Source organism: Papaver somniferum, chromosome 8 (assembly GCF_003573695.1).
Source record: "Papaver somniferum cultivar HN1 chromosome 8, ASM357369v1, whole genome shotgun sequence".
NCBI classification, from domain to species: domain Eukaryota; kingdom Viridiplantae; phylum Streptophyta; class Magnoliopsida; order Ranunculales; family Papaveraceae; genus Papaver; species Papaver somniferum.
In genome coordinates, this window is record NC_039365.1 from 58,249,324 (window position 1) to 58,276,072 (window position 26,749).

General features: G+C 36.9%; 1 protein-coding gene and 1 long non-coding RNA gene across 9 annotated transcripts; one reads left to right on the forward strand and one right to left on the reverse strand.

The window, feature by feature from the left end:
* Positions 1–1,238: 1,238 nt before the first annotated feature.
* LOC113301253 lies at positions 1,239–4,487 on the reverse strand. Of its 7 annotated transcripts, XR_003336144.1 has the most exons (8): positions 4,205–4,484; positions 3,649–3,874; positions 3,468–3,556; positions 2,732–2,832; positions 2,331–2,477; positions 2,019–2,232; positions 1,588–1,871; positions 1,239–1,459 (listed from the first exon to the last, which is right to left on the reverse strand). It is a non-coding gene; the product is annotated as an uncharacterized LOC113301253 (long non-coding RNA). The 7 variants fall into 7 exon arrangements; XR_003336142.1 differs by having other exon boundaries at positions 2,732–3,556; positions 4,205–4,487; XR_003336143.1 differs by having other exon boundaries at positions 1,979–2,232; positions 2,732–3,556; positions 4,205–4,487.
* Positions 4,488–23,685: 19,198 nt separating this feature from the next.
* Positions 23,686–26,339, forward strand: LOC113302113 (mitochondrial acidic protein MAM33-like). 2 transcript variants are annotated; one of them, XM_026550961.1, is made up of 4 exons: positions 23,686–23,904; positions 23,996–24,348; positions 25,723–25,870; positions 26,006–26,339. In XM_026550961.1, exons 1-4 carry the CDS (start codon positions 23,773–23,775, stop codon positions 26,015–26,017), a joined length of 645 nt encoding a protein of 214 aa, XP_026406746.1. In that variant the 5' UTR covers positions 23,686–23,772; the 3' UTR covers positions 26,018–26,339. The 2 variants fall into 2 exon arrangements, with proteins under 2 accessions (XP_026406746.1, XP_026406745.1); XM_026550960.1 differs by having other exon boundaries at positions 23,687–23,904; positions 25,723–25,897.
* The last annotated feature ends 410 nt before the right edge of the window (positions 26,340–26,749 follow it).

The following is a 26,749-nucleotide window of genomic DNA, read 5'->3' on the forward strand; positions in this document are numbered from 1 at the left end:
GCATTCATCAAGGAGTCTATAAAGATACAAGATAACCCCTATAATATTCCACAGCCGCACTCCCCACAAAGATTTGGCAATTAAGCACAAGTTCAATTAAGAACTCTCCCCCATAAAATGTCATTCCCGAAAGAACAACAAGAGCGACCTTAATTTCAAAAAGAAAAGAAGGATTTCTTTGGACATAACAAATCACATACAAGTATGAATTTGAATCCAAAATATTCAATTAAATTAACCATAAGAGAACCCATGATTAATTTAATCAAACATGCTCAACATAAGTAAACTTATGGATACTTAAAAACACTCAATTAGATTAATCACAAGAGAACCCATAATTAATCTAATCGAAATTCACAACTAAACTAAGCACAAAAGTAATCAATTTAATTGGTCACGCTCGACACAAAGTATCTCATGGAACAACAACTATGCCAAAACAATGACTTAGTCGATAGAGCTCAACATAAGACACCTTATGGAACAACACAGTATGTACACAAAAATTGTGGATCGGAGATCGACCTTATGTCGTGGAATAAGCAAGGACTCATTCTATTTTCCATCACCATTTTCACAATGACATTCAATAGTCATAATCCTTGAACACAAAAGATTTTAACTTACCTTCCATCAAAAATTGACATAATAGGCTTAACTTTTGTATTTGTCAAAAGTCAATTCATTCTTTAATCAACACATGCATATCAACTCATGAACGACTTTACTTTTGACAAAGTATGGGACAATCAAGTTCACGGACGTAAACACACATATCCCATAACACTATTGCAATATATAAAACCATAAAGATTAATACTGCAAAAAATCATCTTCCAAACAAATTTTAGATTTTAAACAAATAAACCTAAAAACATGAAGACGAAAATGTTGGACATAGCTATGTGTAATCACAATAATGGCTATTCCAAACTCTAATTATTCTTCTAATTAAAAACAAGCAAAATGGAAGATTTGCTAGGCGAACTTTATTCATTCACTACAAAACCGAGCGCTTTTAGTGACGGTTCAAAAACCGCCACAAATAGCCAAAAGGCCGTCAGAAATACATATTTGTGACGGGCGACCACCCGTCGTTACTACTGGGGTCACAATGTTATTTGTGTCGGTTTTGGTTCATTTGCAACGGTTGATCAACCGTCACGAATAATTTTGATTATTTGTGACGTTTCTTGGCCGTCATAGAAATTGATCCGCGCCGTCGTTCAAATTTATCCGGTAAACTTAAGATTGTATAAATTTGCACCATCACACATTCGTAACAATGTTTTACATTGATGCACCATAGAAATTTACATATATGTCAATAAGATGTTTAATTGATTCAGAAATAGAATCTGGGCAACAGAACAACCCAGATAGTACAAAAGGTAGTAACTTAATTTAAAAACACACAAAATGCATGTGTACAGCTTGGGACAAAATGCGAACACACCTGCAAACATAAACCATTTCAAGTGAGGTAAAGATATGAGAGATGGGGAATGTGTTTTAGTTTACTTTCTGTTTACAGGCACACTTCAACTTACTGAGAAAGAATATAGCAGAGAGAAATAAACTCACCACAGCTGTAAGTTCAGGAGTATGCTGTGCCAGCGGCCTCTTCACAACTGTAGATGCTGCCGACTTAACATAAGATGGCTTCTGGGGTGCTGAAGATCTGAGCGAGCAATGCCTGGGGGTAGTACATCCAGCTGTATGGTATGGATTAAGGCAGGCCTTGGCACTGGCTGATTTGGAAGTGGTGGAAGCATGTTAATGACATCCTTGGTCCCTGTAAAACTATTGGCATCAGATTTAGGTGGCAATCCGGGAGGTCGGGGTGGTGGAGGAAGCATAACCAACACCTGCAGAGAGAAAGAGAGGGAGAGAGAGAGATGTTACTGCAGAATGTTGTTGGTATTTGAACAAGTGTTAAATCTCCAAACAGTTTTTTTTTTTTAAAGAATCTTACAAGCTCAGACTCAGGCGTGATGGTGGGGGCAATGCACTACCTAAGTTAGCAGCAGCAGGCTGAGGTGGCATTGGAGGTGGAGGAGGTAAGAGGCAATGTAGAGACATCCCCGGGGCCTAATTCACTAGAGTCTGTCAAGGGTGGTGGTGGTGGAGGAGGGGAACGGGGGCCACCTAATTCGCCTTCCTCTGACTCTGCATTTGAATATGATGCTCCGCCACTAGATGAAGCTGCAGATAAGGGAATCCTGGGTCCTGCATTACAAAAGCAAAGCAGAGAAATAAAGTTAATGATGACAGTAAACATCCATAGAAAGAATAAACATAATAAGTTAGAGGAACAGAATTTGCACCTATTTGTATCTAAAAAAGCATAATAAGTTAATATAACATAGTCTATGAAATATTTATTCCGTTTGCCCGCTCCTCAAAGTTCCTAATGCGAATATGGTTGCTCAAACTTCGTAAACTACACAGCCTTTATTACTACTATAGCAGTCCTGTTTTGACACCAGAAGAGATACATCCTTAAGGATCCACATTATAATAATTAATCAAAAGTTTCTAGCATAAACTGAAAAACAGACAGAGTTGGATACTGGAAGACTGAAAAAAAATGGGTCAGAGGACATGTGCCTAGAATTTAACACCCATCAAGACTCCAGAGTGATTGTGCGTGTGCTTGTATTTCTCTTCTAAGAACGTAAAACTATGAATATCTAGTTAGAAAAAGATAATGTTAGCACAAGCTTACAAAGAAGCAAACGCCGTCGTATAGATCACTTTAGGAATGTCGCACTACAACATTTGCCAGTTATATATTACGTGCATGAATTGAAGAGACTCGGACTCCTCCTTCAAACACAATCATTAACAGAAAAATCGTCAAGTGTCGAAAAACAACAATCACCAATAGGTGTAAGGAAGAATTTCACTGCACCTTGGAACTGCCCAAAAGTTACCATACAAACGGATAACTCTAATAATAAACACAATAGTTAGTTGACAGCAGCGTTGCAACTGGAAATCATTTTAACTTTATTGTCACTAGAAATTATTTTGTTACTTTATCTCCACTACTACACATACGTAATTTATTAAAATTGAGCAGTGTCTAGCTTAGTCTTTTCTTACTTGAAAATCAACTGGATTCACTTAGATATAGCAACATGAAGATACTATTTGCTAACTGCTTCGTTTAATCTCTAAATTCGTACAGTATGTTTATGTCTGGGTTTTAACTTAGAAGACCAACTGATGCATTGTTCCGCTTTTGGAGACAGGGTTCAGTGTGTCTGATGAATAAGTTGTAAAATATATACTTAGGGGGGAAAGCGAAAGATGTGACAGATCCTGCATACAAGATGCAATTGTTGCATGATACGACAAGAGCACAAGCAAGGTAATTCAAAGGATCGTAGCAAGAAAAAGTTATTTGCAAACACTGGAATTGAAGTTACATGGAACATAAATCACCAGGGGAAGCTTACCTAACCAAAGCAGCACCAAGACACTCACCAGGGGAAATACAAGTGATGATTGTGCAGATACAAGCCTAAGTAATTTCACAATTTTTACCCTGCAAATTCGAGGCAAGGCAACAGAACAAAACAAAGAAAGATTAAGGGAATCCAAAAAAGAAAAGCAACAAATATTTGCATACGGCCTTACTGCATCATGAGGGTCTTTAGGTTCCTCCTTTCTGGATTTGTTTGAGCGAATCAAAAGCATTTGACTGAGTTTGTTTCGATAAAGAGATGTGTTAACAACCAAAACGACTCAGTTAGGACTTCAAAAGATAAATAGACTTAGGCAGCAGGCACAACTCAACCAAACCAGAAGCAGATGCCTTAATTTCAGCTGGAGGTGTATCCTCTTCAGATCGCGATTATCCATACTGTGATCAAAAATCCAACCTTTATTCATAAAACACATATATTTCTGAAAATTAAACAAAACCCTATAAATAAAAACCTAAATCAGAACTAATTGGACTTGAAATCTCCCAAATTCAACAAAACCCTAGAAATATAACAACCTAATCAACAGTATTATCTTATGATCGCAAAACTCATCAGAAACTTTTGATTTCCAAAAATCATAGTCAAATACTTCATTATTACAGAAATCAAATCTTAATACACAAATTAAATCAAAACATAATCTATTTTTATCGAAATAACTAAAGAAACAAGCTAAACGAAAGGGGGAATAAATCTTATTTTACCTTATTAGATTGAAGTCAAAGAAGACACAAGTGAGATCCTCTTTATCTGGGGTTAGGTTTTAGAATTGAGACAGTATCAGTGGAGGAGGAGGAGGAGGGATTTTAGGCTAGGGTTACAGGCCTTGCTCTCTTTGCTGTAAGGTGAGAACCTATGGGGGAGTTTGTATGAAAACATTAATGTAGAAATTTTTTCTTCAGCGAGATAAGAGAAGAGAAGAGGAGACAGGAGAGAAGAAAAAATGGATCTGAAAAAAGAGGTGAAGGAAAATACATACCATACAGTCGTTTTGTGAAACCGTCAAAATACACATCCAGTTTGACTACACGTAATATTTACGAGGGTTGGTCAACAACCGTAGGAAATACCTACTATTACCTACGGCTAGGAAAAAGAAACCCTCACAAATGGCCCTCAGCCTCAGTTTTGTAGTGATTGTCTTCCTCATCGGAAATACTCCGAGAATCTTGGATTAAGTTCAACTCTTCCTTGAACTCGGAAAACTTAGTTGCAACGAATGACAATTGTTCTTGCCACACTTCACCCTTGAATTGACCTTACACAGACCCTTGTGAATTTTTTGAAGAAGGCACGAGGTGATAGGGTCACAGTCGTTAAGTGAAGCATCTCTTTTTCTTTTGCACACATTCTCCCTTATGCGCCTGAAGGTACATGGACGAACCGGTTAAGGAACTCCGAGAGAGTTGTCAATTGAATCAAAACCACGATCACGGAAAATCTGACCAATCAAGCACGGGTAACCTCACATCTTGATGGGTGAAATCATCGAAATCATTTGAAAGATGATAAAACCACAAATATCGAGACTTTGAACACCCGAATCAAGGAAATAGACCAATTCTGCAAACTCATGATCCCACCAAGAATTCTCAACTGTGGAGGGACAAATATTGGGGATACCAAGCTTTCCAAATGCCATCAATGCAATACTAAGATCATTAGTAGGAAACTTCCCTTGATTCCAAGATACTTTCTTGCCACAAATCCCAAGAGAGATTTCATCACATGATGGACGTTCGTCACTTGGTCTAGGAAGGCGCACGTTTCCCAATGGAATGTTGGTAATCTTTAAAATTAATTATCTATCAACAAGCAATCTTTCTCTATTTATCATGGATTTGAATTCCATCTTATTAAGATCAACATCATGAATGTTGGCATAGAAAATTCTTGTGAGAGAATCAAAACCTTGACCATGACCATCAAAGATGTTTCCAAGATTGAAATTTTTGAAACAAACTAAATCCTCATCATGCCCACTAGGGAGATCCAATTTTTTTTCTAGGATAAAACCTTAAGATGAAATCTTTTCAAAAATTCTAGCACAAGAATCATTCACAATCCTAATCCTAAGAAAATTTTGGTCACAAGGAAAATTCATGCTAGAGGTATTTGAGATTTTGGAACTACGTTTTGAGCCCTTAGAATTCATCATGAGGTCTAAGAAATTGAAAGGAACAAAAAGAATTTACTTACTTGGAGTGAATTTTGAACACCCTTTCTTTCAATTTCTTCCAAGGAGATTTTAATGGAGGAAAACACACAAAACCCTAGAGGTTCACGTACGCGGACTAATGGGAAGAAGAAGATGGTGCACGAACTTCTTCTTTATAAGACCAATAATGGGCTTGGACCCGTTTGTGAACCGTGACCCATACAAGGAAGGTGGCATTTTCTTAACCGTTCGAAAACCAAGATAAGCAAGCAAGCTTATGAGAAAAAAAAAAACATTAACAAAGGTACACACAAAACAAACCGTTATTGCCCCCATTTCAAGAGTATATACACATGGGGTAATCGCCAATCAAGTTACCAGGTGGCGAGATGTGCAAAGGGATTCTCAGGCACCATTTCCGGTTGATATTTGTGAAAGGTACCAGTGATATAATCATAGTAATGATAATCAGGGTTAACTGAGCTTTCTATTTTTCTCTTTGGAAGACTAGAAAGCAGATTCTTCTGATTTATGGTCCATATAGTAATGTTTGTTTGTACATAACCTTTGTCAGGGTGATTCTTAGACTTAACAGAATTAAGTTTTTCTAAGAATTTAAAAACATTTTTGAATGCTCTGAATAGATCTTTATCAATTGATCCATTATGATAGTATTCCTCAAAAATATTAAGAGCTAATCTAGTGAGAGCCCATAACTTTGAGCGCGACGAATGTTTCCTCAATCTTCCCTTCTTTTTACTTTTTCCTTTGGATTGATTCTCATCATCTAAAATTTCCCTTTTTGATGAAATAAGATTATCATGTGAAACCGGAGGTTTTATCCATAATAATCCTTGAGCAATCTTTAAGGATTTATGGTGTGCGTTACAGATGCCAAGAGCAAGTTTTCCAAAGAAATTTTCCATGGGATAATTTTTAAGGATCGAGCAAACACAAACTTATCAGGTTTAAAGTGTTTGCCTGCTATGATACCAATTGAGAAAGCGGGGGTCTAACAACCAAACCCAATATTTCACTTAGAAATCTGTATGGACAAACTCCAATATACTTTCTAGAGAATCAATTAGACAGTCAAACTCAATCTAGATAAAAAGTATATCAAAGAGTTTATATCTCAATCTCTCGATTTGATATATACTCAAGCAAATATAAATCTACGAGTCTTTATCAAATACTAGAGAGATAACTTGGATGGTACCAAAGACCAATATCCAAGTGCCAATCAATTTAAATCAACAACAAAAAGGTCGGATATTCTAATTGATTGAACAACGTACAGCCTGTGATATTTCAATTATACAACAAAATATAATGCGGAAAAGAAATAAAACAAACACCAGAATTTTGTTAACGAGGAAACCGCAAATGCAGAAAACCCTGGGACCTAGTCCAGATTGAACACACACTGTATTAAGCCGCTACAGACACTAGCCTACTCCAAACTAACTTCGGTCTGGACTGTAGTTGAACCCCAACCAATCTCACACTGATCCAAGGTACAGTTATGCTCTTACAACTCTGATCCCAACAGGATACTACGTACTTGATTCCCTTAGCTGATCTCACCCACAACTAAGAGTTGCTACGACCCAAAGTCGAAGACTTTAATAAACAAATCGGTATCACACAGAAAATTCTACGGTAATAGATAAATACGTCTCCCACGAATATACCTACGAGTTTTGTTCCGTCTTTTGATATAAATTAAGGTGAACAGGAACCAATTGATAAACCGGACTTATATTCCCGAAGAACAACCTAGTATTATCAATCACCTCACAATAGTCTTAGTCGACGCAGCGAAAAAAAATATTGTGGAATCACAAACGATGAGACGAAGATGTTTGTGATTACTTTTTATCTTGCCTATCGGAGATAGAAACCTCAATCCAATTATTGCAATTGTACTCGTACGATAGAAACAGCAAGATCAGATCACACAACTACGATAAAGTAGTATCGATCTGGCTTCACAATCCCAATGAAGTCTTTAAGTCGTTAACCTAGTTTAGAAGAAGAAACCAAAGGTTAAAGGAAAATCGACTCTAGCTTAGCACAACTAGTATCTCACAGAATGTGTGGGGATTAGGTTTCCCAGTTACTAGAGTTCTACCTTATATAGTCTTTCAAATCAGGGTTTGCAATCAATGTTAGCTTGGTAACAAAGCATTCAATATTCACCGTTAGATGAAAACATGATTAGATTCAAGCTAATATTTATCAACCGTTAGATAGAAAGCATAGCTTGTTATACACAAATGAAATACACGTTTCTAGGCTTGTGTAACCGTACCCAAACTTGTACATTAGTTGGTTCAAAAATTGTTAACCAAATGGTTAGCCATATGATCACTTTCATATCAACCATATTCTTCTTCACCATAACTAGTTCAAATGACTCAAATAAACTAGTTAGAGAGTTGTTCAATTGCATGGAAATCTTATGTACCACACAAGACACAATTGAAGCAAAAACGATTTGATTCACTTGAATCGTTTCATGAATTATATAACCACGGTTTGAAAATGCATTCCTTAGTTAATATGAATAAGTTCACAAACATCGTTTTTAGATATAACCTACTCAAGTTCGCAGACTGGGTTCGCGGACTTAAGTTCCCGGATGGAGTTTACAAACTCCAGCAGAAATTCTCGGGTTTGAGAACTTTGCCAGTTCGCGGACTTAACTCACGCACTACTCCGGTTCACTTGATCAACAAAGTTCACAAACTTCGGTTCAAGGAATAAGGACTTATACATATATGTGTTTCCACAACAATGCTTATATCCTCCAAAAGTTATATAATCTAAACTCTCATTTCAATCATTGAAACATTCTCAGAGGACGTTATATAGTTATTATTCACAAACCATTTTTCGTCAGAGCAATTTTCAAAGTGATTGAAACATAACATGACTTTCGTCACTAGGTAAAGATAAACTTGGCTAAAGTGAAAGCTTACAAACACATATTTCGAGAAATAGATAGGCGAGATAGACTCGGCTCGAAATACCAAATACGTATAATCAAAGTCTATATAGCAAAACGACTTTTGTCTCAAGATATGAGATATATAAACTTTTGAGTGATGGATAAGTTCAAGTCTCCACATACTTTTTTATCGATGAAGATCCACAAGTTCCTTGAGTAGTCCTTCGTCTTGTATGATGATTGTCGTGGAGTTCTTGAGCTCAACTACACTTTCTATCCTAGTCCGAGACCTTAGATATAGTAGACAAGAAATCAAGACTTATAGTTTTGATTACTAACATTGAAAAACATGCTTGAGATAGCAACGCATGCGAGGTCGACCGAGCAATGCTCTAACAAATAGACTATAACAACAACTAATAGACTTTGTTATGCATTATCATTGAGTAAAAATAAAGTTAATCTACTTATTAGGAAATTCGTAAGACGACGCGAAATTACTCATTGGGCACCACTGTACACTGATACTTTCCACTACCATAATTACACAACGCACCACTACTGTTTTTCCTGAAACAACTTCCATCACCACTTTCAATCAAACCACAGCGTGTTTGCCTTAACACCACTACAGCCGCCACTATGGTTCACTTATATAATTATTAATGAATCTAACTGAGTTTGGTATTTTTTTTCTTCCAAAAAGTACTTCGAAATCATATTGATAGTAATATTTTTCCACCATAGTTGTTTGGTAAAGATTTTTTAAAGTGTTTTTTATGCAACGCACTTCCAAAATCTATCAACTTTGAGAAGTAGAGGAGAAGGAGCTTTTCAAAGCTTCGAAAGCAAAAGTTATGATCAACCTTAATTTCATATTCTACTTTTTTTCTATCCCTATTTTATTTTATAAATGGCAAAAATTACCCCTAAATCTATATATACAACCAATCTTTATTCGCTATACCATCACTGAAAATTCTTTAATTTATCAACAATTAAAATAAAGGCAATTTTAAACAACGACTGATTTTTTTCTTCAAATAATACTATTTAATAATAGTAATTTATAAATTTAATATTATTTATATATTTATTTATTTAATACCAAAAAACTCATTATTCTTAAGCATAATAAATATACTACAATTTTCAGAGATATGTCTGTTCTAGTCATTTGCTACAAAGACAATAGTTGAACATGATAATTTACGAAACAAATTTGATTTTCTTTTTAATTAGTGATTTCCAACTACAAAATGTGAATCAATGTTCTTACATAATTTTGGTTGGTAGCCTAGCAACAAGTTGAGCTCCAACACCTTCGGCTCTAACTTTAGTTTATATTTTGCCAAACATCAATTTTTTTTTGTACATATCTCAGCACAGCAACACACATTAGAAACGTTGTTGTACAACTCACAACAATACCAAATTAATCCTAAGCGTTATTATCATTTTTGATAGAATAATTCATTTACTATCATTTATAATTGACACTTGGTCTCAACCCATGCCATAATGGCACGGGCAAGGATATGTGTTTCAAATGTATCCATCGATTCATACATGTCGTAATTGTCTGAGAAGAATCGAACCGATGATCCAGGTCTAAATATTTTGAGGAGTTGGTTAATAAACATGTCCTTATCCTCGAATCTTTTAATACTGTGTATGTAAGTCATACAACCCGTTGGGACAAACATAGTTAATCGCTAAAGCAAATCCTATGGGCAGTAGAACATTACTTAGTTCACTACTTCAAAAAAAATGTCATCAAAGGTAACCAAACTTGTAACAAAACTAAAAACACCTAAAATTACTTTAAAATCAATTAGATTAATCTTGCAAAATCTGTTAGATTAGAATTTAATTTTTCTCTTTGATATAAATTGTTGGGTTTCCAATTTACGTAGATTTGTGTTTATTCATTTTCCTAAAATTTATAATAATATTTAATTCTTGATCAATTTATTTTCTTGTCTCTTTACATATTATCATGAACTATTTCTCAAGCATGCATAATTACACGAAGCTGGGAGAAATGACAAAAACATAAATCATGACAAAAAAAGGGGAATAAAGAGAGATGTGAGAAACTGAATCGATTACAATTAATTCACGCATAGCCTTACATAATCCCATGAAGTATGGGAGAAATAATTACAGAAACAGAAACCATAACAAAAGGGGGGAATAAAGAGAGATGTGAGAAACTGAACCGATTACAATTAATTCGCGTGTAGCCTTGTGTTTGGTCAATTTTTTTTATAGGTTTCATTTTTCTTCCTGCCCCTACCCGACAAATCTTAAAATCACAATATCTTCTTTTTTTGGAAAAATCTGGCCTTTAAAAAGAACGCGCGATTGGGGGATATAAAAAACAATTGGGAGATATAGGAAAAAGACAAAAACAGGATCCAAATATCAAATCAGGGTCACCCCTTATCTAAGTATTTTATGTAATTCCTAATCTACCCCTCACTAATCAGGGTTAGTGATTAATAATAATTAGTAAAATCTTAAGATTTTTGATAAATGATTAGTGTCTGTTATTATTTGTGTTTGGGTGAGAGTAGAAGGAGGGAAATAAAATTTGAGAGGGAATTATTTTGGTGAAAATGGAGGATGATTGTGAAGAGAGAATTGATGCTGCTGAATCTTTAGCTCAACTACAACAAGGAGCATATCTTGAATCTTAAGCCAATGAAAACAACTCACAATTGCAAGTTTTTGTGGAACCAACACCTTTGGAACATGAATTTTATGAGCATGAAGTGTTTCGTGAAGAACCAACCCAAGAGAGTAAACTAGCTCAACATATAAGCACTCTCAATACTCGGGTAAAGCTGCGAATAGGTTGAAAAATTGATTTTTTTTATTTGAATCCACTATTGTTGTTGTTGTAAAAGCTTGGTACATGATCAAAGTATGAATACCATTCCGGAACCACAAATACCGGCATAGTATTCGTACTACGACCATGCCGGAACCTTGATATCCCCCATTTTGAAACTAAAACCGGCATAGAACGCAACCAAATTACTATGCCGACACAAAAGTTACTTTTTACCTACCACAGAATATCCGACCGGCATGGTTGAATTCAAAGGTTACCATGTCGGTACTGCATGAAAAACATACAGGAAGCAGTGTCTTCCGAAGCTAAATACCGGCATGTAAAATTAATTAACTACCACGCCGGAACTGTGTACCGGCGTGGAATCATAGATAACGAGAATGCCGGAACTTCTTCAGGCGATGTTCAATTTTAACGTTACCATGCCGGTACCTACAAAAAAACATACAGGAATGAGTGTTTTACAAAGCTAAATACCGGCATGGTATATTAAGTATGTGCCACGCCGGAACCTCCTACCGGCGTGGTCACTTAGATTACTAGCATGCCGGAACTAGTATCTCCGGCGTTGCTTTCAAACATATTGAGAAGTCTGGAAGCGTCTCAAATTTGGTCTTCAATTTCGGTTCATTTCGACTATGCCGGGACTGTGATCGAGCATGCCGGAACTGCATACCGGCATAGTATTAAATTTTTCTTTTTTGGAACTAATGTATTTTCTTTTCGTTCGATCCTTAGGTTGTGACATATATTGATCCAACAAATGCAAAACCGCTCGGTCGGGATACGTCGGAATACTATAAAATGCCTCCGGTATGTTACCACAGATTTCTTTTCACCTAGTATCTTGAATATTACCAATGGATTGCTTGTAATGAACCTTATAATCTCTCATTATTGTCCTTATGTAGGGAATAAAAGATCCAACTGAAGCAATTGTTTGGGCTAAAGAGACTACTCTTAAGAACATGTGTGTGTTGGTGAGGAATACCCAAGGTTCAAAAAGCCGTTTTGAGATGGTTTGCGAGAGAAGTGGGCAATACAAGGAGAAGAATAGCCACAAGAGAAAGGATTATGTATATCCAAAGAAGACTAATAGGGTATGCAAGACTAATACGAGGAAGGATAATTGCCCCTTTAAGCTTGTATTCCGTTTAAATGACAAGAACAACGAATGGGATTGTGAGGTTTCGTTCGGCCGTCATAACCACCGGGATCCGAAAGATTTTGTTGGTCACTCCCTAGTGGCGAAGCTAAAACCTCATGAAATGGAGGATGTAAAGAGATTGACCAAAGCATTTATCAAACCGAGACAAATTCTCAGAGGCTTCAAGGAAAAGGATAAGACGAACGTGTCTTCTATAAGTACAATTTATAGTGCACAAGCAAGTATTAGAAGGGTGGAATGGGAAGGGAGAAGCGTTATGTAAGAATTTGAGAAGATAGTTTTGGATTACAACTACACGCGTGTCATTAAAATAGGGCCGGACAACAAGCCCCTTCAAATATTCATTTTGCATCCTTTGCATTCACAATTGGCTCATACATGTTGCGGTGTTCTTATGATGGATTGCACCTACAAGATAAACAAATACAATATGCCGTTGTTGAACATCGTGGGGCACACATCGGACAAGGTAACATTACATTGGCTTGGTGTTTAATAGAAAACGAGAGGGACTATAATTATCATTGGGCATTACGTCAATCGAAAAGATTCTTCCGGGAAAATCAACTTCCGAGGGTCATCATAACCGATCAAGATGATGCATTAATGAATGCAATATCCGACGTCTTCCCGGATGCACAAAATTTCCTATGTACATACCATATACGTATTAATGTGATAAAAACCTGTCATGCCTTGTTTGAACCCACAAAGGAGGATACTAAGAAGAAAATGATTGTTCAACTAGGAAGATGTTCGCAAGAATAAACTATCACCCGAAGAATAAGAAGATGTGAGAGGAAAGATCAAAAAGCGAGGGACAAAGAACACGAGGAAAATCATAAAGTGGTTGAAATTCCTAAGAGATTTGGAGAAAGTTTATTGGTCTCTTACCGAGGATATTTATGAAAAGAGATTTGACAAGTTTATTGCCGATTGGAATGAAGTTTATTCGACTGTCGTCTGGTATTGTCGGACTCAATGGTTGGATAAGTTCAAGGAAAAATTTGTGCGTGCATGGACAAACCGGTATAGACACTACGGGAATGAAGCAACTAGTATAGCGGAGGCCGCTCATGGGAGATTTAAAGATTTAATCCGGTCAGGCCAAGGAAACGTGGTTACAGTCACCGAGGCAATGGAGCAATACTTTAAGAGTGATATCGATAAGATCAAGAAGGCTTTTGAGAAAAGCTCAATGGAAAGGATGACTTCATATCTACCATATGTTAAGTTTCCCCAAGGAATAGAGTTCAACGTCTCTCAATGGGCAATAAAACATATGATGAGACAAATGATATGGGAGATACACTACGGCAAACCGGGTGATGTGTGTATTTGTCCCGACATGTCTTCATTGGGGCTTCCGTGTCGTCATATGCTTGTGAAGTATGAAGAAGTGATACCTATTGAGGTTATCGATCCGTTTTGGAAGCAACTATCTTCTGACCCTCCCCCTACGGAAGATCCCGGACAATCACCTTGGGATACGAACGAAGCAAAGGAATTCTACGAAGCTTACTCACGTGGAAACTCGGTTATCCTACAAGTCTTGTTGAGCCAACTAAGGCTAATTACACGCCCATGGACAACACAAAGTGAAGAGACAACATAGGGAGATCCTCTCGGTAGACCACAAACAAAAATAACAAGGAGAAAACAACGGAAAGAATTGAAAGAAATGAGTCAACATGAAAACGAACTTCGTGCAAGTAAGAAACGATATCTAACCGGATGTGAGATTTCAGAAGCAAGGTTCGCGGAAGCGCCGGTTCCAAAGAAAAAGGATAGGCCTAGGAAGGAACCGCTATCAAGTCAACAACAAACGACGGATTCCGTATCCACACCTATAGTCGATGTAGCGGGGGTTCCAAAGAAAAGGGGTAGGCCGCAAAAGGTACCAACATCGAGCTACCAAGAACAACAAGGTGAGCATTACGAAGCCCCATCCATAGTCGATGTAGTGGAGGTTTCAAAGAAAAGGGGTAGGCCGCCAAAGGTACCAACATCGAGCTACCAAGAACAACAAGGTGAGCATTCCGTATCCACACCTATAGTAAATGTAGTGGAGGTTCCAAAGAAAAGGGGTAGGCCACCAAAGGTATATCGAGCTACCAAGAACAACAAGGTGAGCATTCCGAAGCCCCACCCATAGTCGATGTAGCGGAGGTTCCAAAGAAAAGGGGTAGGCCGCCAAAGGTACCAACATCGATCTACCAAGAACAACAAGGTGATCATTTCGAAGCCCCACCCATAGTAAGTGATAGAAAATGTAAGCCGCCCATATCTAGTCAACAACAATACCATGGTGAAAACTCCGTAGGCACGACCAAAGTTGATGTAGTTTCGGTTCCAAGGCGAAGGGGTAGGCCAAGGAAGTACGGAGTCCCAACACATACTGAAGACATTGAATATGTAGAGATTGCAGAGGATAGATTTTATATAGTTAAGCTAAAAGTTGGTAATATGAATATGTTTAAGGATTCCAAAACAGGTAAAACTTATAGACATTACCATACCAAAATAGAGTCTTATGTAGAGCAACTTCCTGAGGCTATTCGCGAGTGTATTGTATATACGGATGATGTCGATGGAGATGGAAATTGTGGCTATCATGCCGTGACCGAACAATTAGGAATCTTTGAGACGGCGGTTAGTAGAGGGATGACACCATGCCAATATGCTAGAATGAGGATGGCCGAAAAACTTGTGAAAAAGATGAGCTTTTATGAGCAATTGGTTGGTGAAGGACAGGGGTTTGATAATATGTATGCTCAAGTGTTAGGGCCCGAGCATGAAATGGAGTTCCTTCCTTCTCAATATTGGATGAGAATGCCGCTTTATGGGCATCTAGTGGTGGATACATTTAGATGTGTTGTTCATTATTTTACCCCCACCGTGGAAGTAACATTTACACCAAAGTAACAAAAATGCGAAGGATCCCTTAAGAAGAGAAGAGTTGTTTTGGCGTTCGTGAACGGTAATCATTTCGTTATTCTAAAACTCAAAGAAAATTTTCCATTTTCACCTGTTTGTGGGATGGTTAAAAACAAGGATCTAAATCCCAATATATGGAAGGGATGGATGGTATTGTATGAGGAGAATCACCAATTTTGGGATGCGTTGGCCTTATCAAAGAAACCTCTCCAAGAGGAGGAGATGCAACTTCATACGTGTGGAAGAGATGATGAGTAATTTGGATATATGTGGTTCACTAATACGCAACATTTTGTATTAGTAAGAAAGCAAGCACCAAAAAATAGATCAATCAAGCACGGTTAAAGCTTCACAAGCGATGGGAGATTCATCATTAAGCTCTATTTGCAAAGTAAGTAGATTGAACATTACTAACAATATATGGACAGTTAAAATCTTCACTACTATGACGCATAACTAATATAATCTTCTCTTCCAGAATCATCATTGCAGGTGTCAAATTTGCAAGTCACCTTCTCATCTAGCCATGGTCTGTCCTTTTATATATTCAAAGTGTAGAAGTTGTGATGGGACACGCCAGTTTTGGATTACAAAAACTGATGATGCTGAAAATAGAAGAATGTTTCTAAGGTGTTGGAATCACCCAAAGTGCAATGAGTTTTAATGGTTTGACTAAGCTGTTGAACTAGCAGAATCAAGAGAAACCCACAAGGGACAATGCAAGCCTATCGATGGGTGTGATGGGTGTTATATGAAGGGAAAGGAATCTGTTGAAATAGAAGAAGAACCAGTGAAGATGGTCCTTGACACCCCTATTCCGGACGATGTCTTCGAAAAGATTCGGGAAAGGCTCAAAGGTTCCGCAATTGTTGAAAAGGGATGGAAATAGATTATGCGATCATCTTTAACCAAATTTAGTCCATTCCATGTTTTTTAGTATGTTTTAATTTAAAGTTTCAAATCCAATGTAATAGATTACTTAGGAATAAAATAAAAGAGCATTCGAAATGGATTTATAATCAAAACTGGCATTGTAGTTTTATCCTAAACAAAGTTCCGGCGTAGACTCAATCAAGCTTACACTGCCGGTTTTCTGACAACTATGAAAATTTGAAAAAATCACAATTCCGGCATCGTTTTTTGAAAATACCACTATGCTGGTACCAGCAAATATCTATGCAGGAACATGGATTTTTTATCTTCTGGTTCCGGTATGGTTTTACAAAACAATTTCATTGCCGGTACCAAAAACCGGCATGGAATATTAATCATCTTTCATGCCGGAAACGGTACCGGTGGTGTAGAACCTAAACTTATCTATGCCAGCAACAGTAGTAAATAAATCTTGCAAAGATAACATTTCACTAGAAATCTAAACATGTTCAACATAAACCAATACTGGATTGTGCTTAAATGTTCTTAATCCAGGCATCATAAACCAAAAGCAAACCAAACAACTAAAGAGTTAACTATGAGGTACAAACGAAAACAAGTTCGGAATTGTTCAAGACGTAACAACCACCATCCAAATAAAGAAACACAACTAAAGAATTAATCACTTGGTCTTTTGCTTCTTTTGGGCCGGTTTCTTCCTAGTTTCGCCGAACAAATCTTTTGCACTAGGGTCGGTTTCTTCAATTCTATCAAGCTTTTCCTCGACTTTCTTCATTTCTTCAAGAGACAACACCTCTCCTTCCTGGTACTTGCAACCTAACATCTTCTTCAACTTTCCAAGCTGACACCGCTAGTTTCAAACATCAAACACATAATTAGTATATATATGCTAATATAAGATTATGTGTACGTTAAACGACTAAGAAATTAACAATACTTACTAGTATTTCAAAACAATAAAGTACTTTGGTTTGCAGTAAATAGATGTGGAAAAATCTGTAGAAGTCTTATATCCTGGTGCTTCATACATAGCTACAGGGAGGTGAACTTCTCTGCAGATAACTTAGCAAAGTAGGGATCTACATTAGCAAGAGGATAAAGAAGAGAATATGATTCAAGACCTGCTTTCTTGAAGACCATGGAATTTCCAGATCCGCCATACTACTTAAGAATGCCAAAATGTGTTTGAATATAGGCATAGAATATAAATTTTTGTAGTTCCTTTAGTTAAATTACAATTTTGTATCTTTTGTAATAACTTTTGATATCAATATAATTCTTTGTTAAGCAAAAAAAAAAACAATACTTACTAGCAATCAAACGGTCTTATTAAGTTGGGCCATCGTAGGTGGTGCCTCTGCAGGAGTTGGAACGGGAGGGTTTTCCTGGGGTGGAACTTGGACGTCATCCGGGCGCACGACATAAGGATGTGACCATTCCAAGTAATCTTCCATGTAGTCTGCATAAATTTCATCACCTTTTTCCGTAATCTCCCACTTACTAATATCTACCAAACGACGTTGTTCCCTTTCCGTCCAATGTGTTGGTTCAGGATTTGGATCATACTCCACCTGCAACCTATTGGGAGTTGAAAAGCACCGAGAAAGGTCAAGAACATAACCTTGAGGAGAGGTCGTCTCAAAAGGTGGTAATTGCTTATATCCAAGTTGCAACATCACACGTCTAGGATCAGCCATAATGTATCCCTTTGGGTGGAACAACGACCCATGGTAAAATTCAACGTTACCAAACCTCAAAAGTTGGTGGTTTCCTCTGTTCTCCCTGTAAGGGTCGAACACAACATCTTTGGTACTCATCGCGTCCAGAGCCAATCTCATATCGATCAGTCGATGATTGTTACCGGGCTGAATATTGTTGAACTCGTATCTCTTGGCTCTAGGCTCCTCGGGATCGTCAATGTATGTGATCTTCAAGAAGGGGAAGTCCTTGAACAATGTTGGGAAGTGTTCATAAGCCCACACCTATACCAATGTGGAATGATACATATAAGAATCAGTAAATTTTGTTTCTAAGTTCATGGTAAGGGTACATGTGAACAATATACATAAGAACATAAGTTTAAAAACAAAATTACCTGCAGTAGAGTGAAATTCCCGACAAATTGGTTTGTTTTAGCCGTAGAGGCCCTTCTCATCTCCGTCATCAAATGTGTCATTACCGCGGTTCCCCAAGAATAGTTATAGACATCTTTCAATGGATCCAAGTACTGAAGGTAGTTAGCACTAACCCTGTTGCCACTAGTGTCAGGGAATACCTTAATGCCCAAGATGTATAATAGGTACGCAGCGGCTGTATAACGAATTTTTTTAGGGTCTCATCCATCCTCCAAACTTATTTCCTTTGTTCTTTCAAACTTCTTCTTAAGCAGCGTCAGCTTGAATGTCTTTGTCCTACTAGACTTGGATACATAGAAGCTCTCCACAGAAGTTTTGTAGTCCCAACCAAACAACTTGTTAGTCAGAGCATGCAACTTCGACCATTCTAGGTCCAGACACTCAACTCCTTCTACAATTGATTTGCCGATAACATTCAAGCCTAGAATGTTCTGAGCATCTTCAGGGATGAAGGTCATCTCCCTAAAAGGGAAGTGCATGGTATCAGTTTCACCATGATACCTTTCGACGAAGCAATTGACAGTCACAAAATCAGGCTTCACATAATTTTGAACCAAAGCATAAAGACCAGAATCCCTTAGTATTGTTTGGACCTCTTCACATTCCTCAGAAAAATTCCAACCATCCGCGGCTTGGTTTCGACAAACACGCACAGCCTTCTTATGATCCTACAATTAGGAGACAATACAATTAAGAGATTTTACATAAATACACAACAATACATATGTACAAGATAAAAAATTCTTACATAGGTTTGATAGATAGTACGAGCCCACGAGTCCTTATATCCAAATAGCTTTTTCGGTTCCGTAGTTTCACCCCAAATTCTACCACGTTCAAGGTCAGGTATCATGTCATCAATGTGAGGAAGGTGAGAACCTTTAAATTTCACTTTGACTATGCCCTTGCCCTTCTTGCCCTTGCCTTGGCCCACGTTGGTTGTTGACTTGGCCCACCAACTTCGCTTGGCTTGCTAATTGACTTGGATGAACCTCATCATCTTCCTCCTCACTTTCCTCTTCATCATGCTCATCGTCCTCAACAGTTCCAGTAGGTTCACGGATTACAAGTAGACTACGGTCACCACCACTCTCCCAAATTATCCCTCTTGTATCAGCCCCCAAACGATTTTTGCGACCTTTGTCTTTCCCTCGAGGAGGCAGAGATTGAGGAGTATCAAGACCGTCCTTCCTTCTTCTCTTAGTGAAAACATCTTTAGTTTTTCTTTTGTTAGCTTCCTTGGATTTTGACCTATATCATAAACACACGAAATGAATATAAGACAACTCATTTTCAATTTTAGTACCGGCATAGACTCACTTAAACAAACCACGCCGGTACATAGCTCCCGGCATAGAAACTTAGAAAATAACTCTTGCCGGTACATTGTTCCGGCAGTGACCATTAACTATCGACAATGCCGGTAGTCATATGTAATTCTCCTGGATACCAAAAGATCACTACCCGCACTCTCGAAATAAATCAATTCCATGCCGTAGCTGGGTACCGACATACAATGCAACCTAAAACCTATGGCGGTACTGGTGACAAATTCATAGGTGTATCTGTAAGTTTTAAGTCCACTAAAGGCATACTCGAATTATTGTTAAGGAATGCCGTAACCTAAAACCGGCATAGTATTCAACCCAATTTCTATGCCGGTACATATCATTCAGTTTCATGTGACTCTGGGTTTGGAAACGGCATTGCATTCATGCTAACATCTAAGACGTAACTTTATACGGTCACCACCACTCTCCCAAATTATCCCTTTTGTATCAGCCCCAAACGTTTTTTGCGACCTCTGTCTTTCCCTCGAGGAGGCAGAGACTGAGGAGTATCAAGACCGTCCTTCCTTCTTCTCTTAGTGACAACATCTTTAGTTTTTCTTTTGTTAGCTTCCTTGGCTTTTGACCTATATCATAAGCACACGAAATGAATATAAGACAACTCATTTTCAATTTTAGTACCAACATAGACTCACTTAAACAAATCATGCCGGTACATAGCTCCGGGCATAGAAACTTAGCAAATAACTCTTGCCGGTACATTGTTCCGGCGGTGAACATTATCTATCGACAATGCCGGTAATCATATGTAATTATCCTGGATAACAAAAGATCACTACCGTCACTCTCGAAATAAATCAATTCCATGTCGTAACTGGGTACCGACATACAATGCAACCTAAAACCTATACCGGTACTTGTGACAAATTCATAGGTGTTCCTGTAAGATTTAAGTCCACTACAGGCATACTCGAATTATTATTAAGGAATGTCGTAACCTAAAACCGGCATAGTATTCAACCCAATTTCTATGCTTGTACATCTCATTCAGTTTCATGTGACCCTGGGTTTGGAAACAGCATTGCATTCATGCTAACATCTAAGTCGTAACTTAATACCGACACTGTTTTCATTCTTGATTGAATGTTAACCCAATACCAGCATTGTATTCATACATATTTCAATGCAGGTACTCACTGAAACTCAACTGTTTGAATTAAGGTTCGCGATTCTAACCTAAACCCACTGCCTTAAATCGATTAAAACACTTACAGAATAGTTCAGAAGCACTTACCTTCTCACAGAACCCATGTTTGCGAGAGGTTGATTGTCCGGGTTGGCTGCTTCCTCTTATTCTTTCTCTTGAGCAATCAAAGCAAGCCTTTCCTGTAATTTCTGTTGAGCAATCTATTTTGAGTTCGATTGGGCAGTTGGTTTCTTTCGTGGAGGCATTGTTATGATTCAGGTAGGTTAATCGACGATTAATCGTCGATGAAGAACGGATGAAGAAGAGGAAGATGGAAGAAAAAAAATTCAAAACCCTAAACCCTAAGAGCGCTGGTACTGATTTGAGAGAATGGGGGATAACTGATTTTGTTTTTGGATTTTAAGTTTTAGTATAAAGGATATTATAGTCTTTTCATTATGTTTTTTAATTAACCAAAGGGTATTTTAGTATTTGCATACCCAAAAATCACCCCTTAACAGACACTACTGGTTGGGGGAAGTAATGCATATCCCCCAATTGTTTTTTATATCCCCCAATCACGTGTTCTTTAAAAATTATTTTAATGTCAAAAAATAATTAGAAAAGTAATTTGAAAACTAAAATCAAATTAAAACAAAAAAAAGAAAAATTAACCAAGGGTGACTAAATAATTTACCTATCCTAGGACAACATTTCTCACCCTACTACCACTACTACTTCCACCACCACATTATCGTCACCACTCCACCAGTCTCACCAATACCCATCATCATTATCCCCACCGCCGATCCACCATCACCGCCCACCATCAAAACCACCATTAGTGCTTAATTTACCTATCTTAGGACTCCTTTTCTCACCCTACTACCACTGCTTCTTCCACCACCAGATTATCGTCACCACTCCACCAGTCTCACCAATACCCACCACCATTATCCTCACCCACGCCCACCATCACAACCACCATTAATGCTTACTGAAATGGTTAGTATCAAATAAATTTATTATGTATCAACAAAAATATATTCATTTGATTAATTAAAGAAACATTTATTATGAAATATCAATTGAACATTTATTATTAAATTTTAATTAAACGTGATCATTTGTAGCGGTAGATTTATGTTCTGCAAGTATAAATTTGATTGTTCTTTATTTAGCCTAACTTGTCCAAACTTTGTTTTGTATTCTAGAAATGTAATCAATTTTATTTTAATACTAAAAACCGTGATTTATTCGATCCGGTACTATAAATAGTTGGGATACCATTTGGGTGATCCAGCGGTCATGATCATATTGTCTTATATGATTTAGTATCCTCCTCAAAATATTTGTGTTTTGTCCTTACCAGTTGTGCTAAAAACAACCAACTACATCTATCGCAATAAAATGTTGCCCATTTTGTAAAGACACGAAACTATTATTGTCCACTACTATTCACTAACATCCACCACTTTACGTAAAAGCCAGTCACGCCCAATATTTTTCCACCACCAGTAATGTTACCACCTCCACCACTCACAAACACTCGTCATTGTTTCCATCACCCACTGCTTCTTTCACTACCACCATTAAAAATTATTTATATAATTTTCAACCGGGGTCACTGTAGTACAGTGGTAAAGTCATTGGGTGATGATACCAGTTACCTGAGTTCGAAACTCGCCAGTACCAAATTCTTTACCGATCAATATATATATAATTTTTAATAAACTTATTTATTAATAAAAATATGTATTTATTAGATTCATTAGATGAACATTTATCATGAAAAATTAATTAATCATGTAATTAACAGAACACTAATTAATAAAGTATTTATAATGGTTAGTTGAAAAAACCACGGCCATGGATTTATCCCTCCTAGACAAATCTCGGCCGCTCTTTATCTAGCCTAACTTAGCCAAGCTTTGTTTTGTATTCTAGATATCATTCATAATTGACATTTACTATGGAAAATTGATAAACTATTTCTTATGAAAAATTAATGGAACATTAGTGATATGGTAAGTAAATTTTAGCTGTTAGATGCACTTTTAATCCCAATCACAACCATCACTTATGACAAAAAATTACAGCCGTAGATTCATCTCTTGTGAGGACAAATCTGAACCACCACTTACATAGGCTAAGTTGTCCAAACTATGCTTTATATTCTTGATGTTTTTTTCAGTCACGCCTTAAGGAATTTACCTCCATATATCAATAGCTGAGAATATATTGAAGAAATATAGATTTTGTTATACGAATTTTATCATTCATATAAGTTTTTTTCCTAATATCTTAATGACATTTCGATTTGTTGGAAAGAAACTAAATTTTATATTCTACTATGCATAACCGTACTATTTATAGTTGTCGAAAACAACAATAATTCCTCGATAGCATAACAAGTCCCTCAATACATATATTTATTTTAAAAAAACATTTCATATGTCTCGTTAAACCAAACAGAAATGTTTGGTGTACCGAAGATGTGCACCGTGATGTTTGGTGTGAGAGGAGAAAAAAGTGATGGACCCCGCCATTCACCCCACTCCCTGCAAATCTCCCCCAGAATTGCCCTAATGGCCCTTAGATCTGATCACGGTGCGCATCTTCGGTACGTGTATCATTTCTGTAAACGAAACCCATACATTCCTCAACTAGCGAGCAAGAGAGGAATAGAGAGATGATGAGGAGGAGGAGTTTGATTAACATCTTCAGTCGAAGTTACAGTGCAGTTGTTCGAGATTCAGCGGAGCTAACAAAAATTATAAAATCCGAACTCAAACACGAACAAAATACACTTCCGTATTATCTGGTAGATTTCCATTCCCTCGATATAATTTATTAAACTTGAAAAATCAACCCTAGATTTCTAAAAACCCATTTTTTTATGTTGTATTTTACAGATCAAAAATGAACTTGGATCAGTGGGGAATTTTACATTAGAATGGGATAAATCGGAATCCAAAGATGTGGTTCTAAGGAGGAAAAATGAATTTGGTGAAGAGATTGCTGTTTCAGCTTTATTGGGTCCTCCTATTGCTGAAGAAGAAGAAGAAATACACAAAAAGGGTTTATTTCCTAACACAGGGCTAATGAAAGTTTGCATAAAAAAGCCTGGGTTGAGTTCCATTTTGCAGTTTGATTGTGGTTGTATTGGTAAATGTGAAGGTGGTTCTGAATTTTCTATCCAGAATGCTTACTATCTTCCATCTTCCAGCTCTTTGGGAGATTCAGTTTATAGAGGACCCTTGTTCAGGTTAGATTTGAGGCTCTACTTTGTGTTTTTATTCTCAGTTTCCAATTCAATTTTGCTTTTCAGTTTGCAACTTAGCTTTCACTAGTGCTAGTCATTACGTTGATTAGTTGAGTGCAGTGATTTATGAATTTGATTTGTTAGAACCTTGTTAGGTTCATCAGTACCATGCACCACTACTGATTACTGAACCATAAACATTTGCCTACGGAAAATGAACAAAATTATTGGAACAGAATAAGAAATGAATCAATGGCAAATTCTTTCATGTATATCATGTGTGCTTATAATCCTGTAAACTTTGTATATTGTACTTATTCACTCAGTATTCCACTATTCGTTGATTGATTGATCGACCCTACTTTTCTGTATTAAAATGCGACGGTAAGTCTCCTTCATATCCGATGAGAATGCAGAGGCTTCTAGCTAGTTTTATGTGTTGCAAGTTAACGTTGGATATTGGCATGTGATATAAAGGACATTGACACCTACTAATTCTGAAGCGTGGACACATATATATCCTTATCATACTGAATCCTAAAACGACTATTGAGGTTGCTATTTAAAATAAAATAAGAATATGTGTATACTTGAAGTGGTTATATGTTTATCGACTTCTTCTGAATGTTTCAGACACTAAAAGCTCAGAGAATCTGACATTGTATAATTTAGAATCGAGACATGGATCTTGTAATTTATTATGGGACCTTGTTTTCCTTCGATTTGTTAATTGGTGTGGGATATCACCATATCTGTGATAGCAGGTATTAGTCTAAGGGAAGCTTATGTCAGATTTTAGTTGTTGGCATCCAAACTATGTGTTTTTGGGATATCACCATATCTGTGATAGCAGGTATTGATGATGGTGATTCAGTATGGGTTTTCCAGGAATTAAAACCAATATCATATCAAACTTTATCAGATTCATGGTTGAAAATTATAGTATTATATGGACCACTTGTAAGTTTTATGGAAAGGCCAGACCAACTTCTTGCATATGAACTCAAACCAATTGTATTCTGGAAAGGCTTAATCAACTTTTATATGTAAAGTAAACTTTCTTGCCACCTTTTACTATTAATATCTTGTGATAATTGCAAGATTTCCAGTTCTGTTTTGGCTAAAATGCCTGTAGTCTGTACTCTGAAATTGTTCCTCAACATATTGACATACATGAGCCTTTATGTGCTTCATAGATGAAGTTTCTTGATCATATTTCAAACACAATCTTGTTTGAATTTTGCACGTAAATGTCATTCTACGTTCTGTGATAATTAATGGTGAAAAATTTTGGATGCTTTCCATTGTTCGTACTATGTATTTTGCAAATTCAGTAAACCTTTTTAAATTTTCTTCATCGATGGCATGTATGTGCAGTACTCTGGATCCTCGGTTACAGGATGCATTGAAGGATTATTTGAGGGCTAGAGGAATTGTAGAAGACTTCACTGATTTCCTCCTGCATCACTTGCATAAAAGAGAATACGTTCACTACATGGAATGGCTACAAAAACTAGACTCTTCTGTAAGAGCTTGAGGTTTTGCGTTGGTGGTGATTATCACTCTCTAACTTCAAAAGGAAGCAAGCAGCCAATATGCGTTATCTTTCTCTTGTTTATCACATCATCTCTTTATTTATTTATTTTTATTTTTTTTACAGGCAATTGATTAGCTTTAAGTGTTAGAAGAAAATGAAGTTGATCATTTTACCCCTGGGAATGTGGTTTTAACGTTGGAGCTTTACTAACTTAGCGAGGTTGTTGGTGCACTTGAAGTTGCAACCAAATTTGCAGGATTAGTACGTTATCAGAACTTCAATCCTGGTAATGCGGGTATTCACACTCTTGTTAACTACATGTCAGTATTTGTATTGGAGAAGTTTTAATCGTGCTACTTGAGCTTAAATGACATTACGAAAAGAGCTGTTATTTTGAAGTTGTAAAGTCATGTGTGGTACAATTACTTCATCATTTATTCAGTTTACTGGTTTCCAATTTGCTTGGGTGGATTGGAGTACATTCAAGTTCAATTATCTTTGTTGTAGTACCTATAGTAGATTGATTTCCTGTGTCGAAGACGCACCCAACAACGTTTTGCAGAGACTGTGGAGCAAGGTTGTGAAATCGTAAATCGCGGAGCGAATCGTTTTCTCAATTTGTAAATGGAATTGCATATTAAAGCGTGAACGATAGATTATCAAATCGTTTGTGTTCTTGTAAATAATATTGAATTAAGCGGAGCGTTTAACAAAGTTCATATTTTTTAACAAAGTTTTGGTCGATGATCTTATATATAGCAATAAATTTCGTTAAACATCAAAAACATCTAAGTGAAACATTGGTTATAGGCCCTCTTATGACTCAGGAGGTGAGAAGTTCGAACCTTAACCTTCGCATTTTTACTC

Excerpts from the sequence above, each read along its gene's own strand:
- LOC113302113 (XM_026550961.1), top strand. The coding sequence starts at position 23,773 with ATGATGAGGAGGAGGAGTTTGATTAACATCTTCAGTCGAAGTTACAGT. Across the intron at positions 23,905-23,995 it reads ATACACTTCCGTATTATCTG|ATCAAAAATGAACTTGGATC; the intron begins GTAGATTTCCAT and ends TGTATTTTACAG. Across the intron at positions 24,349-25,722 it reads TATAGAGGACCCTTGTTCAG|TACTCTGGATCCTCGGTTAC; the intron begins GTTAGATTTGAG and ends ATGTATGTGCAG.